General features: G+C 40.3%; 1 protein-coding gene across 5 annotated transcripts; it reads right to left on the reverse strand.

The window, feature by feature from the left end:
* Nucleotides 1–1,384: 1,384 nt before the first annotated feature.
* ncoa5 (nuclear receptor coactivator 5) lies at nucleotides 1,385–15,027 on the reverse strand. Of its 5 annotated transcripts, none has more exons than XM_058054704.2 (12): nucleotides 14,896–15,027; nucleotides 13,226–13,271; nucleotides 12,198–12,470; nucleotides 11,862–11,969; nucleotides 11,221–11,284; nucleotides 6,272–6,511; nucleotides 6,083–6,201; nucleotides 5,510–5,639; nucleotides 5,208–5,410; nucleotides 4,570–4,774; nucleotides 3,799–3,890; nucleotides 1,385–3,094 (listed from the first exon to the last, which is right to left on the reverse strand). In XM_058054704.2, the coding sequence occupies exons 3-12, from the start codon at nucleotides 12,364–12,366 to the stop codon at nucleotides 2,358–2,360; spliced, it is 2,067 nt and encodes a 688-aa protein (XP_057910687.2). In that variant the 5' UTR covers nucleotides 12,367–12,470; nucleotides 13,226–13,271; nucleotides 14,896–15,027; the 3' UTR covers nucleotides 1,385–2,357. The 5 variants fall into 5 exon arrangements, with proteins under 5 accessions (XP_057910687.2, XP_078654616.1, XP_057910686.2 ...); XM_078798490.1 differs by having other exon boundaries at nucleotides 5,510–5,642; XM_058054703.2 differs by having other exon boundaries at nucleotides 6,083–6,204.
* Between the last annotated feature and the right edge of the window lie 484 nt (nucleotides 15,028–15,511).

Here is a 15,511-nt window from a genome sequence, read left to right on the forward strand (position 1 = left end):
GCCAAAGTGACACTTTAATTTGTGACATAATTTACCAAAATAAAAGTTTATTTTCCAATTATTTTTTTTTGATAAGTCACGCAAAAAAAAGGTCGTTTTAGAACATCGCCTGCATCAACTGAGCCTTTTAAAAAAAAGAGAATGAAGTGCAATCGGCAGGAGGTTGAATCGATTTCCTTGAAAAAATGATTCTCAATGTTTTTCTAGTGTTTGCATGGTTAGCGTGTGGCCATATTTGTTTTGTGTGCTTTCTATCGTGACCACCGGGCGGCTCAGACACCACAAAAAGGCTGCTAGCTCCACCTAGAAAAGTCTTTTGCAAAAAAAATAAACATTTAAAAAGATAAGAAAGTTATTGTTACCTGTTCTTGCTTTAAGTAGTCTTGTGAAAGGAGAGTTTTTTGGGGGGTGGGTGGGGCCGGGGGTCCTCATTTGTATATAACGAATGAATCACAAACTAGTGTTGTCTTTTCTTGTTTGATCACTGTGGGAAAAAAGTATTAGAGTTTTGTAAGATGACGTGCAATATTGTTTTTTTTATGTAATATTTTCGAAGTGGTCAAAATTAAATACATTAAAAATCCCCAAAAATGAGAGCGCGAGACGTTTATGCTAGTGGGCGGGGTTATGCTAGTGCTCCCTATTGTAACGGCCTGCAGCGACCTCAAGTGGCGTTGTTAGTGCACTGCAGCCTCAGAGTGTACTGCAAAATATACTACCTGTTGTTGTTTTTTAAATCCACGCCCACTTGCTAAAAAATAAGTTGTGAAATGAGATTTAATCTTTCAAACATCGCCAACTCCCCTCATCCAACCCCTCCCCCCACCCATCCATCTCCTTCCCCTCAAAATATGTTGTGTATTTTAAATGTGATTGCAGTATAATTCTTTGAAAAAGTGATCAAATAATAAACTTGCGCTTCCAATGCTGGGAGCGGCTCTGCTTGGACACACACACACAACATATATATATATATAAATACATATGTATATGTATATGTATCACTAAGCCCAACCCTCTGCCCACCCCAGGCAACAAACTGTAGCATGAGACAAAAAAAAGCTGCCAATGATCACTCCTCAAGTCTCCATCCTTAAATGGATGTCAAGGGCTCTGACTAAAAAACACAGCAAGAAAGACAGAAAAAAAAAACATCCATCATTCAACCCCTTATTTGTGTGGCACAGAGGTCACCTGAGGTCAAATCCACCGGGCCTCCTCATGGACACGTTGAAAAGTTGCTCAGTAATTCTAATCAAGTGCTTGCAAAGCAGAGGCGCTCTCCAGCGGTGTAACATTGTGTGCATGCATGCAAGCACCCTGAATAAGATATATTTGTTTGTGCTATCCAAGTGTTTGATTTCTTCTTGTTTCCATGTTACCCCCCCCCCCCCCCCACACACACACTTTCAAACCCTTCACACCACATACACTCTTCACTCTTTTAGCACTGGACAAGCAAATGCTGATTATTACTATAGTAGAGTACAAGATTCTATTTTTCATGTATTATCCAGAGAAAATGACTACCAAAGTATATTTAACTATAAATATCAATATTGTGAAGATATGTGCTCCAGTGAATTAGATGCAGTTTTTTTTTAATAGATTGTGCCAAAGTAGCAAGATTTTTGTTTTAATTTGAATTGCATGAAAATTCTCGGGCCTCAGATCTATATACACATAGATAGGATCTATACGTTTGTTTTGAATTCACTGGGAACCACTTTGTATGGATGCTTGACAAGTTACATGGTTATATACTGCAAACACACGTGTACAAAGTTTTTTCATCCATCGTATGGTAAAGATGTTGTTCCTTTCATTTGTTGGCGGAAGGGAAGGGGATGCTGGGGGGGTCAAGGGTGATGATGGTGGGCTACGTGTAAATAAATTAAATACAGTTAGTGTGGAAGTGTTTATTTTTTGTGTCAGTGTAAGTTAAATATTCTACGGTTTAAAAAAAAAAAGTCAACATGTATTCTTCTCTATTGTGTTTCATGGTACATTTAAAAAAAAAAAAGAAAAAGAAGAGTAGTTTTATCTTACATTTCAAATGCTTATATCTCTATGGCTTCTTCTGGCGATACCCGTTCTATTTTATAGATTTGTCAGCACAAAATGCAATAAACCAATACCATTTTACTACAGCAGTTGGTGGTGTGACTTTTTAATGTTGATCTAGAACATTCTGTACACGAGCACAAGGAGGACTGTAGAACCATCATCAACAAAGAACATTTAACTGACCGTCTTCAAATGGAACCAAAAGCATGAAAATACGATAATAAAAACAAAAGCTTAAAATCGTTTACAAAACACGTCTACAGTCTGGAAATGGGGTCCAGGGTGGGCTATCAGTAATGTCGGGGGTACATGGGCATCTGAGAGCCCATGCCGGCTGCTGGTCTACTTGCTGAAAGCTGCTGCTGCTGCTGCTGTTGCAGCTGCAGGTGTTGCTGAGGGTGCTGCTGAGGGTGTTGTTGCTGAGGGTGCTGCTGAGGGTGTTGCTGCTGAGGGTGCAGCTGCTGTTGCTGAGGGTGTTGCTGCTGAGGGTGCAGCGGCTGTTGCAGCTGCTGTTGCTGTTGCTGCTGTTGTTGCTGCTGCTGCTGCTGTTGGACCAGAGCCCCAGGATTCACCAGGTGATTGAGAGACGGCCCGCTGTGGATGAGAGTTTCCAAAGCTTTCTGGACACTCGGGTTATCAAAATTGATACCAGAAGCAGAGTTGGGGACTCTTTGACCACTGGATGCTTGGGGTGTTCGGCCCATTTGGGCACCGTACCCCTGAGTTGTAGCTTGAGGGGCAGCGGGCATCCCTGGACGGACGAGGTTGTGGCCAGCCCCGGGCAACCCGTACTCCTGAGACTGAGTTGCGGCGGATGACGGAGCAGCAACTCCTCCCTGCATCCCGGTGTTGCTTTTGAAGAGGCTGAGGATCTTGGCTTGGAGTTCGTGGTTGGGGGTGGCCTGGGTGTTCAAAGGATTTTGCATGCCCAGGTGGCTGGTCTGAGGCGCCGGGCGGGATGGAGCGATGCCCGTTGCCTGGGCGGCAACATCATGGAGAGGGGCGGCAGACGCAGGGAGGACTGCTCCTGTCAACCAACAACGTTACCATGTCAACATATCATGCAAAAAATAGGAGGAGTGACACGTCAATTCAGTTACACTTCATTTCAGCCAGCTTGCCAACTGTTTTGACTTTTTGGATCATCTTGGGAATACAACAGTAGATGCCAATATTTGTGGCCACGACTACACACACGCAAACATAAGGGATGCTCCCATCGACCAGCTATGGATCAATAATGTCCGATTCCCATGAAAAAGCAGATGATCAGCATATATGTACCAATAAAAGCACCAATAAAAGCCTTACAAATTACATATTCTAAATCATAACACAGATTGAACTATATACCCATTTTTCCACTTTTAGCTTTTATTAGATGGACTTTATTTAATTACTCAGGCTTGACTTGACTCAGGTTTGTTTAAAAAACAAACAAAAAAAACATGGTCGGTCATGCTGTGAAATGAAGTAAATATAGCAATACTTTGGTTGCATTATTTAATGCTTTCAAGAGCTATTTTCATAACCATGTTCAATTCCAGATTCCTGTTTGTAACAAAAGCTTATAGTTATGATGGAAAAAACACCCACAAAACATTAGATCGGCAAAACGATAAACAAAAAAAAAATCGATTGGATCGGAAGCCAAAAAAATGTCAATGTCAATCCAGCGACAACATTGATGTCAGTGTTCATGATGTCATTCAGCATGAAAAAAAGTCCTACCTGTGTGAGCATCTGCAGGGTTCCGCAAGAGCCGCCCTCTTTTGTCTGTCAGGTAAGCTACCAGACCATCCAACTCCTCTGGCGTTAAAAACCTGACAAGCAAGGAGACACAATTAAAAATGGACAATATACAGTCAGGCCACTGTAAAGTTAAGGGTCTCCAGCCAGTAGCTCATTAGCTGCTAGTAGCTCCTAAATAATTTTCAATTAACTTTCCATATTCATTTTATTATCAACTCCTATACCCACTATATTACAAAGTGAGGTTTGTTCGTAGTTAGTAAGCACTTTATGTGTGTGACCAATCACAGAGTAGTGGGCGGGCCATGGGTGGAATACATTTTGTCGGGAAGCACAAATACCAGAAAATACAGTTGGAATAGGTGCAGATTCTGGAAGATCTGGCAAGTTTTCTGTGCAGATTATTGTGTGTAGCTGCTCTATAGGAGTCCACAACTCAATACAAAGGGTCAAAAAATGAGCATGATAGCTCCCTTTCCAGAAATTGAGTAGTTAGCGACCAAAATAAGAAGTAGGAAGAAGAATGAATTATAATGTAAGATCTGAATCTGAGTCACATTTTACCTGTATTATCATGCATTTATAAATTACTACCCTAGGGTGAATGAGATATGATTCCTGGAGAAAAAGCGGCCAATTTTCGGAGGAAAAGATTCAAATCCATTTCATGAACAAAAATCCCATGAATTTGCTGAGTTGTGAATGTTAAAACACAAGCATGCCGAGTTAAATTCAATTAAAAGGCACTACCTGTTCTCCGCCAGCAGAGTGATGGACGTGAGCAAGGAGGTCGGGTGGCTCTCTCGGTCGAGCTCCCTGAGCAACACATCGTCAGCCATCTTGGCGGCCTTCCTGGCAATCTCCTCACGCTCCTTTTCGCGACTCTCCACCTTGTAGGTGTCATAGTTGTGGGCTATGAGGATCATGGCGTCCTGCATGGGCATGTTGCGATGCTCTGTGGGAGGCACCATTAGCAACAAATGGTTAGCAATGGCGGCAAGAAGGGGGAGAAGTACCAGAAATCCTCCAATGGTCACCGGGCGTGTGGTTTACATAAGCGAATAACTTAGTATTTTTATTTAGTATTTTATTAGTTCCAAACGATGGCAGTAGCTGCATTTGAAGTATGCCAGACATAAGACATTTATTATTATTGCTATCTTTAGAAATTGGTGTGTACAACTGTTCAAATCTATTTTTTTTTTATTCTCAGATTAGCTCAATTGTCATGGCTGCATGAGTCAAACAATAAAATTGCAAACTTAAAAACTAGCCTGAAGAGGTTGTCGGCCATGTTTCTTGTTGTTTGTACTTGGCCTTGTAAGCCCAAAGTGGGATATTTCCGATTTTCCACCAATCATGAATGCATCAGTAGTGTTGAGTATTACCTTGAGGTGTGCCAAACAGGATGTTGACGGTGCAGGATCGGTGGACCTGGTGCTGCTGGGTAATAATAATGGCAAAAGGAGTGCGAGCTCGGCCTACATCTTCCAGCGCCTGAGTCAGTGACACTTCAGTGTTGAGGAAGATCAGGTCCACCACCATGCCCAGATCATGGACTTTGCGCCCAACCGTCTCAGCATACTCCCGACAGTTGGTTCGAAATCACAAGTTCACACACAAAACAGGAAACCACATGAAATGACTTCCCTTCACGGATGTGTCATCTGTGTAAGGAGAGTAGACATACTTCTGAGCCTTGTTGACAACAATCACAGAGCAGTCGACGGCACGTTCGGTGTCCTGGCGCCGCTGTAGTTCTTCGTAGTACTGTCGATAGAGATCGTTGCGTCGACGCTCCTCGGGACGGGCGCGGTCATCTGCTGGCGAGGAGAGGACCAAGAGTAAGTGTCTTGGACAATTTATATCTAACAAATAAATATAGTGAAACCTCTATTAGCGGCATTAATGTGTTTGAGAAGATCCGACTCAAACTGCAAGATACTGTAAACAAATCAATTTTCCTACCAGAAGTAATGCAAATCCAATTAATCTGTTCCATTTAACAGTGGGACACAGCTAATGACTTCCATAAACTGACCAGTCAAAGTAAAACAAAAAATACACTAACTGGGGCATACACTAACTGAGGTTCCACTGTAAATGCTTTATGACCTTGGAGTGGATTATTTCTTTGAAATGTAAAGCCTGGTGCCACCATCACCACTACTGGTAGGAAAACCTACAGACTGAAAACAAACCCATAATGTTGTCCCATTACTTGCAGGTGATTAGGATGAACCAAAAAACACAGAGGACCAACCTTCAGGCTCACGACGTCCATTCCAAGGATCTCTATATGGCTCCCTGAATGCTTCATCCTTCCTCCTATAGTAGTCTTCGGCGCCGCTTCCACCACGGTAAAAACGGTCATAGTCCTCTCTACTGTATCAAAACATAATGTTAAAAAATATATATATTTTAAAGTTCTTGCTGCAATGCTAAGATTTACCTGTAGGCAGGGTCTCTCGGCGGTCCTCTCAGGTCTTTGTCCCTGCTCTCCGACCCGCGGTAACGATATTCGTGGTCGCGAGGGTGGCTTCCTGGTCTTGCTTCCCTGCCGTCACGTCCATCTCGAGCGTCACGATCTCGGGTGTCACGTGAGTCACGATCTCGGGAGTCGCGAGGAAAAACAGGTGAGCGTGACCGAGGCCGTGGCTCTTTGCTGTCCCCGTAACCGCCATAGGAGGGCCTGGATGAACAGGTATGAGTTAGCGTGAGGACAGTTCAAGTGCCAGCTCATTTTAAACTAAATTGGAAATTTAAGTTCATGAGCATTAATATATTAAGACAGGCACTTTATAATGTGACACAATGGCGTATTTGATAAAGGGCTTGCAAAAACTTAAGCGCCATATCAATGAACTTTGTTGGCTCCAGGAGACTTCCGCATTCTTTTTATAGAGAAGAGAAAACAAGTTCTTGCTAATAATCATAAAGCCAGTCCAAAAAATTCATATAGTTTTCAAAACGTTGTTCATTTGGCACATTATGTTTGAATGTTGTCAGGAAGCCGCACCCCCACGCTATAAATATGTAGTCAAACACAAGAGATCAAGAGTCTCAGCAAGCAGAACTGGAAACCTGAAATCACCAAATAATACTGATAGGAAATAAAAAACGATGTATGTATATATATTTTAAAATAGACCCAAGTATGCCCAATCTACTAATGCGGTGTTCAAAAAAACTGAACACCCCCCCGATTTTGAAAATATGTCACATCATCACCAATGAATACGTAAGTATAGCGCTTACAAACTTTTGTTCCGGTTCAACTGTACTGGAATATACCAACATAATGTGCCAGGCAGCTGTGGCTACCGTAAATTCTGGTGTATAAACCGCACCCAATAAATTTGTACATATATAAGCCGCACCGGTGTATAAACAACACGTGTTCACGTCATAAAATGGAATATCGTGGCAAGCAAGCGTCTGTGAGGACCAGGCAGCTCTTTTTTTTGCCAGTACGCAAACACGAGCTTGTACCAATGACAAAAGAAAAAACATTTTTTAGTTCTCCCATAATGCACTTAGTTTGATCAACGCATTTCATCGAAGGAAATGAGCATAGAAAATGGATGAGTGGCGCAGAAATGCTGACTCAGTCCACTAGGAGGGAGCCGTAGAAGTCCAGAGATCAGAGCCCAAGCAGCACCCTACAGAATAGGTTGCTCAGACGCAATACATTAAGGGAAAGTGTTTTTCAAACTCGTATTGGTACATGTTATATACTTATCTATCAGGCATTCATTTTGAGTGTTAAGTTGCTGTGTGATGACTTCAGTGTTTACACTGCGATTAGCTCCTGCTAAACAGAGCTACCGTTTCCTCACTGGCTTGCAAGCAGCACAGTAACTATTTGTAGTAGCTCAAATAGCTGCACAACTGTATAAGTCGCAGGTTTTAAAGCTCGAAAGAAAAAAAAGCTTGTACACCGGAATTTACAGTATGTGCTTCTGTCTGGACATACATTTTTGAAATTTTCGCTTGTGTGGATGGACATTTTTTTGGTTTACATTTTTTTTTGCAATTTAAAAATGTTCATTTCCACTTGTCAACTTTCTGAATGTGTTCCGACTGCTGAATGGATGAGCCCAGAAAAGGGAAAAAGCAGTCGTCACAACTGTGATCGATTTTGCGTGGTTGTTTCAATAAAGTCAACCACTTCTTTCTATTATCTCAACATCCGGGCAGAAGCTAGTGTTTTATATGAACACAAAAAAACATCACAATCCGAGATGTGTCCCCCGGAAGAGTTTGTAGGTGTAGAATGGGTAGATGACACGTTTCCCAGCATGCTTTGTTGTAGTTAAAATGACCGTTTAAGGATTTAAGATGTTATTTTGTTCAGACAGGTTATAATAGTTAAGTGGTGCAATTTTTAGTTGTGTACAGTAAAACTATTGCAGGGCCAAATGATTTCAGAGTTGACGGAATGACGGAATGGGCCAAACAACACAGAATTTAATACTATATGCCTAAATCAGTCGCGATAGTTGGCGGAAACCCCTCGAGGAGAGTGAATGGTTTAGCAGAGGATGCTAGTGTGCATGTGTGTGAGCACAACTCTGTGTTGCGTTTCATTGCTTTAATGTAATGAGCGTTTTACAATGACGTGAAAGTTCTGAGTAGAAAAAAAGACGAGTCATGTTTATTCTTGCACCCAGCTCATCTTAACCATAGTCAGACATTCTCAACACACCACACACTTCTGGCTTAGACTCTAAACAAACTAAGTATCATTAAAAATATATATTGGATTAGTGATGCAATTGGAATTGCATGGCTGACTTCATCTTCCTTAATCACTAGCACGGGCATTACAATTTGTTGGCAGTGTGTTATAGATATAGATATAATTTCAGAATTACTGGGCAAAATTGATCAATGCTGTATTGCATAAAATATTGCATTTAATTAGTCCGGCTCCTGACAGAGTGATGGCCTCTATGGACCTGTGACCAAGTAAATTAAATGGAAATAACATTATCATGCTCACAGAAGCAGTTTGGAGGTGTAATTACTTCAGTTATTATGGTGACGTCACTCAAAATGAGCCAATGAAATGCGTTACGGAGCGAATGAGAACAAAGTGTAAGAAAAGCTGATAGACAAAAGAAAACATTTAAAATCGACGAGAACCATACCACATTAACTCATAGCACAGCATGGTGCAAATCAGTCTTCACTAAGGATTGTATGGATATTGGAGCAAATCAAAACATCTTTCACCGACAGGAGAGAAAGGAGCAGTGCTTCTGCTACAGAGACGTGACTGAAAAAGGTAAACAGAAAATTGTGCAGCAAATTCAGACAAATCCCAAGAAAATATGAAACTTTAAGAGGATGTGCCATTACAGTTTTTCTGTTAAAGAGACACTAATATTTTATTTTCTAGAGAAAACAGTTTCATTTTATTTAAAAATAAGCCCCATGGTCATCCATTATTTTTACAGGCAGATTTATGTGAAACTTAAAATGCAATTTAAAAAAAGGTGCCAGGGTGATATGCAGGGTTTAATTACATTTGATATAAATTTCCAATAGACTATTTGATGGTATTTAAAAAGGTAAAATAAGCTCTGGACCATCGCTGTGGAAAAATTTTAAATTAGTGCATTATATAAATGAATGAAAGTTCCAGAAATAGTTGAAACTGACAGAATAAACATGCTAAATGCTATTTTCACAAGCCTTCAGTTTGATAACATGTACAAACTTGATTGCATTGGCAAAACTGGCACAGCGTTGAGGAGTGTAAGACGTGTATATTAAATGACAAAATACTTTAGTATATATACTAGTATATATACTCTGTGGCTTCAAACTTTTTTTAATGGCAACTCTGCCTTCCAAACTATGACAACAACTGGTTGCACATGCTAAATCCTCATTTAAACAGGGCTGTCTGCACCACTTTTGCACCTGGTGAAGGCATTCTGTAACTTAGTGCTCATAAGGTCCTTAGATTGGGATGGGAGAATCTGTTTGCAAATGTTTTGAACTCTTGTTTTGAAAACCAGTGTCCTACTGTGAAGAATAATTCTGTATAGTGTAAAGTTTTGTGGATGTAGTTCCACTTCCCAAAAATGACATCTTGTTCTTTACGCATGAGCATTTCATTAATGCCCAATGAATACTACAATGCCTGTCTAAATGACAAGAGCGGCTAAAAGATTGGAATTTCAACACAAATTCCTGTCTGTGAAACCAAGTTACAGGGACTGTTTGCAACCGATTCAAAACTAAGCACCCCCAAATAAACACCACCGCCGGCTGACATATTACCAAAGGTGGTTTAATGGGATAGTTTGGATTTCAGACCAATGACACAGCTTTACTTTTTCTCCCATCGTATCATTGCGCACGATCGCCTGGCCATTGTACACAACAATGATACGACACTGTGCAGTCATATGACGTGAGAAATAGTAACGCTGAGCGATCGTGAGGTCTGATGTTTTTGGGGAGAGGCATTTTTGTGATGCAAATGACTCTTTTGCATGCATACTGTGCTAAACTCTTAAGTACTCCCACCAACTAACCAGAATTATGTTCCTCATCACTGAACTCCAACGAGAACTCGACTCAAATGGACCAAGTGTCTTGGCGTCATTCACAGACGGAAGAGTGGATACCTAGCTCTCAATTTTGCCATTATGACTCAAGATGCTCGTTTGTCAGCATTTTTTTAACCTGAGGACTGGAGCACACGTCTTGTGCTGGAACCAATGAGAGCGGAGATGCTCTAAGAAAATTAGTTTTGGTACTGTTTTAAATCATCAAAATATGGCAAGATAATACAACTATTACATGTCATCGTCACAGTGCGTGTTAATGTATGATCACTGTATGTATATCAAACGATGCAATGTTTTTAGAGGTTTCATAGTTGATATAGGTGTATCCCAAATGCAGCATTGTAAGCTAGCTCAAATTAACTTGTTTTCTTGTGTTATAATGCATAGAGAAGAGAAAGTAATGTTTATAGTTCACATAAAGCTTGTGAATGATGCGCAAAATTCCAAAAAAGTGCAGTTCCCCTTAAAGGCTATACAATGATATGAATGATAAGATAACACTAGTAGATACACTTGGTCATATTGTTATTAGCAAACAACAATCAAGAAATGCACTCGAGTGTGTGTGTGACTTACGTGGAGCATGGCGTGTATGTTCTGTGCAGGAAGAACACAACAGTTAGCAACCTCTAGGCTGCTGCGTAACCTTTGCAAACAGTCCCTTTAACAAGTTTCGCAATATGTGCTGTTCCATGTAAGCATCCATCAACCACTGTTACAAGGGAATGATTGGTTAAAAGATTATTTATTTTTATTTTTACCGGCCGAACAAGAGGCGATGAAAGGTCTTCCCACTCAATTTGCGTTACTTTACCTGCGTGGAGGGCTCGGCTGGGAATGAGGTTTAGCTGACCGTCGCTCCACTGCCATATTTACATCTGAAAATAAAATCAATCCAAACGTTGATCAAAACAATGACATGTCAATCAGACTGTGCGTACACGCAGAATGAAGGGGCCGCGTCAACCGAATTCCACGATCCAAATGAAAATGAGCTCCATTATTCCAAACATGAGCTTCCATACGGGACGGGACGAAAGGTGGAAATGCCGCATAGCGAGTTGCCTTGGGTCAAATTGGGTTCAAAATGAGAAGAAAATCCTTTTTTCCGTCGACAAAATTCACCACCGCTAAGCATTTTGGTACACATTAAAACCATTGTGAAGGAAATGCAAAGACAATTGTGTGAAATTAAACGAATGGCATAACTGTTTTATTTGCTTTGTGCGCCAATAATTCAAAATGCAATGGCAAAGCATTCATGCACAAAAGGCAAATGATATATACAACGTTTAGTATTTCTTTTCCCCAACGTTTGTTACCATAACCCTGGAAATAGATCATTATTACATGGCCCAATTATTTACCCTTTTACTTTCTGGAATTAGCTGGTTTTTTTATTTGCAGGTTTATACAGTCGTATGAAAAGTCACACCCAGTGCAGTCAAGGCTTACCTATTTTATAACCTTTATAAATTCTGCCCTTTTGGGCCACCTTTGCAGCTTCGGCTTCCTCTGCGCGTTCAAATTGTACAAATCCATAGCCACGAAACATGGACACGCCTGAAAAAGGAACACTTTCAGTAGTACAAATTTTCGGAATTATTCCCAAGAACAGTGAATGCCTAATATATCTAATAAGCGAAAACGGGGAATAAAGTTACTGTATTACATGCTTAGGACTGCTTAAGTTAAATAAGCAAATGTAGACTAAAATAGACACGTATTAAGTTAAATAATAGTTGTTAATTTTGGAGAAAGCATTTTGTTTATGATGTGGTGTTTACTGACCAACTACTTTTCCATACGGGCTGAAAAGTTCTTCCAAATCCTTCTTCTCCATGTCTGATGTCGGCAAATTCCCAACAAAAATCCTCCGTTCCAAATCTCGGGGATCCGTACTGCTACAGGTGCGTGCAAGGCGCCCTGGTGATGGACTTCGACTTCTTCTGCGAGACATGACTTGATCCAAAAGCTTGGTCGACTTTTCCTTGGTACGTTTGAAATGCTTGGAAATTTTTGTTTTGAGCGGATACGAGCGTCTTTAAATGGACATCCACGATCCTGAAACATGTCAATGGGTGACACAAGAGATTACAATTTTTTTTTTGTAGGGTGAAACGTTTTTAGTGCGGCAACAAGTGGAAATCGAAAATTGAAATTATGCAGGAATCATTGAAAAACAGCAACAATTCATGGTTTCTCGCAGGATAAGGGACCAGACACATTTTCTTAAGTCCCATCTTCAGACGCCTACCCGCACTTTGAATTTTATGGAGTAATTGACATTTGGTCCACAGGTTCAACGCAGCTCCTCTCTGTGATTTGCACACCAGTGGCAAAATTGAGATGCTGTACTAAAGGGTCTATCCAATACAATATATGCTAAGTAGATTGGATACTAAAGATGAAGAACACGACATCGGAATTGTTGAAACCTGAAAACATACACAGAACATCGTCTGTTCCGTGTGACGAGCCAGATTGCAAATGAAATACTCTTATTGTCCAAAATGTTGTACTGTCGTAAAATCTAAGAAACGGCTGTTGAAAATTCTCGTTGGAAATATCAAATGACGATTCAAAATGTCATTGAAATCCTCTCTGTGAAGACGGTAAACAATGTCTTGATGAAAATTACGTTTGAGAAACGGGTTGTCGGCTGAGCAAATGGAGAAACCAAAAAGGTTTCCTATGCTTGCATTTCCAAAGTGCCATCACTGTTTTTGAATGCACAGCACAAAATTGTTTCCACCATAGAAAACTTATTACATTTTTACTAGTAGGTAATGCTGCTCAATGAGCAGCATTGCAAATACCTTAACTGCAATCAGGAAGGTGTGGATATTGGCTCCAACTGAGTATCTGAAAGAGAGTTAAAAAAACTAAAATGAAGGCCATGATTGCACAAACACCAATTGTTTTATAAATGCATGTTTTTCTATGCATTTTGGCCTCTCGTCCACGTTTTTTGAAACTAAGCTATTAGAAAATCCCTGTCAGGGTAGATATTTTAAACGACTTTGGATTTTGTGAATTGACTTCTTAACTTCTGAAATATGCTACATTATCTAATGCATTTAAAGCTTAACAACAGAAAATGGTTATTGAGGTCACTACCTCTTCTGTGGTTGTGTCTGACTGCATCCTTTTGTCAGTAACTTACTCAACAAGCGGTCACAAGAGGCTTGCGGCTGGAGTGTACCTCCACAAGCCCTTTGTGTGTGCATACTGCTGTGGAAGCCTGCAGCCAGCCTCTGCCATGAAAACACAGCATGGACACACTCATTTGTTAACACTACCCGCTTCCTGTTAAATCACGGATGTCCAAGGTGGACATTTGTGGACTGCATTTTTTTATTGGTTTATGAATAGATCATTGTAGAACAAAATATAAAACTGGAAAAGTAAAACAGAAAAGCACAAGGGTACAAAAAAAAACACAAAAGGAGTCTGAAAAAAAACCCATTTTGCCCAAAGCTGACACCAGAAAAAAGACACTTTCTAGCTATACGGAAAACACCCCATTAGTAATGCAACTGCTTGTGACTTGATATTACTCGCATAACATGGCAAGATACAGCAACTAATACATTACCACTGTAAATGTTAATGCATCATCACAGCATGTATATAAAATTAAGCATTGTTGATAAGTTTTTTAAGAGGGTTTCATGGTCGAAATGGTGTATCCCAATGACAGTATTGTAAGCTAGCGCATATTAACTAGTTTTCTCACGTTAGAATGCACAGAAAAGGGAAAGTAGCGTATGTTCATGTTTCACATAAGGATTGTAGAAGGCCTGTTTGACCAGTACCACCATTGCTGTGCTCAACCCGATCACCTTTGAGTCTTTCACTTACTATTTACAGTATGTATGCATGCATGTATAAATACATACGTTTAAGGTACATGTTCTCTGGTGCCATCATTTATACCGCAAATCTCCACTAGAGGGCATATGCGGATATCACAAGAAGCTTAGAGAACTGATATTGTGTATTAACCACAATTCTGAGACTTAATGTATTTGGTAAATAATTTCAGCATAATCGCTGCATGCCTCTACTTAAAGTACCGCAAGATAATGACTACATATGGTGTACAACAAAGCCATAATGGAATGCAAAAGTCCAGGTCTGTTAGCATACACAACATGGAGTCCATCCTAACAACGGAGCGAGCATCGGCAAAATGGCGAATTCGAATTTTAAACTACCCACACAAACAGCGAAACAAATACGCTTTCAATATTCATTTACAAGCCCACAGTGTTACCTTCAAAACTGCAACACAAGTACAATCGGATAAAAATTCATAAGGTCGGGTATTAGATGTTTCCCGTTGTTTCATGTACATGCTCGCCATTAGCTCCGATGTTAGCCTTAGCCGCTCTTGTTCGCCTAGCTTGCAGGCAAACGAACTTGTACATATCTGCAAAATACAAGATGCACTGCGTTTGGTTTTCGGAATCAATGCAACAATTACCTTGAGAGGTTATTTTATCTTTCTTCAATTCGGTCGGCTGGACGTCCTCAGCTGCCTTCATATACATCAACCCCTCCTTCACCCGCTAGCAAGTTGCGCCAGTTAAGATTCAACGTAGTTGCATTTCCGGTAAACTAGAGAGCTTTTACGCTCCCTATCGCCACCTATCGGTCGGAGGTATTAACATATCTTCTTAACAAACATTAACATAATTTTCGCTTTCATTTCGATTGTGTAAAATGTTTATAATTGTGATCAAAAGTTATCGTTGCGTACACTGCATTCTTCCACATGTACTTTAACAGGGTTTATTATCCCAAAAAGGCGTCTTTGTTCCCGTCTGTGTAGTTTGTGTACATTTCCATGATGCTTTAAATTTTGAACTGAACACTAATACAGATTTTGTATTACACCTCAACTGCAGTAATAGCAGTAAAAGCAGTGTTCTAAATCTGGACTGTGTATCTATTGTAATGATCAGCAATTTTGTGTCTGGCTAATATGGTCAAGCAATACTCTGTGTCACTTGTATTTAATCACGCTTGCTTTCGACTAGGGCAAAAAGTACTGAAGAAGCACACACATTTCTATTGCAGAAAAATTGCACATTTGTAAA

The sequence above is a fragment of the Doryrhamphus excisus genome, linkage group LG18 (assembly GCF_037039965.1).
Source record: "Doryrhamphus excisus strain RoL-2023G ecotype Guam linkage group LG18, RoL_Dexc_Guam_v1.1, whole genome shotgun sequence".
Classification (NCBI taxonomy): domain Eukaryota; kingdom Metazoa; phylum Chordata; class Actinopteri; order Syngnathiformes; family Syngnathidae; genus Doryrhamphus; species Doryrhamphus excisus.

Excerpts from the sequence above, each read along its gene's own strand:
- ncoa5 (XM_078798489.1), bottom strand. The coding sequence starts at position 12,366 with ATGTCTCGCAGAAGAAGTCGAAGTCCATCACCAGGGCGCCTTGCACGC. Across the intron at positions 5,411-5,509 it reads GTTGTCAACAAGGCTCAGAA|TCGGGAGTATGCTGAGACGG; the intron begins GTATGTCTACTC and ends TCGAACCAACTG. Across the intron at positions 3,095-3,798 it reads CCCTGCAGATGCTCACACAG|GAGCAGTCCTCCCTGCGTCT; the intron begins GTAGGACTTTTT and ends GTTGGTTGACAG.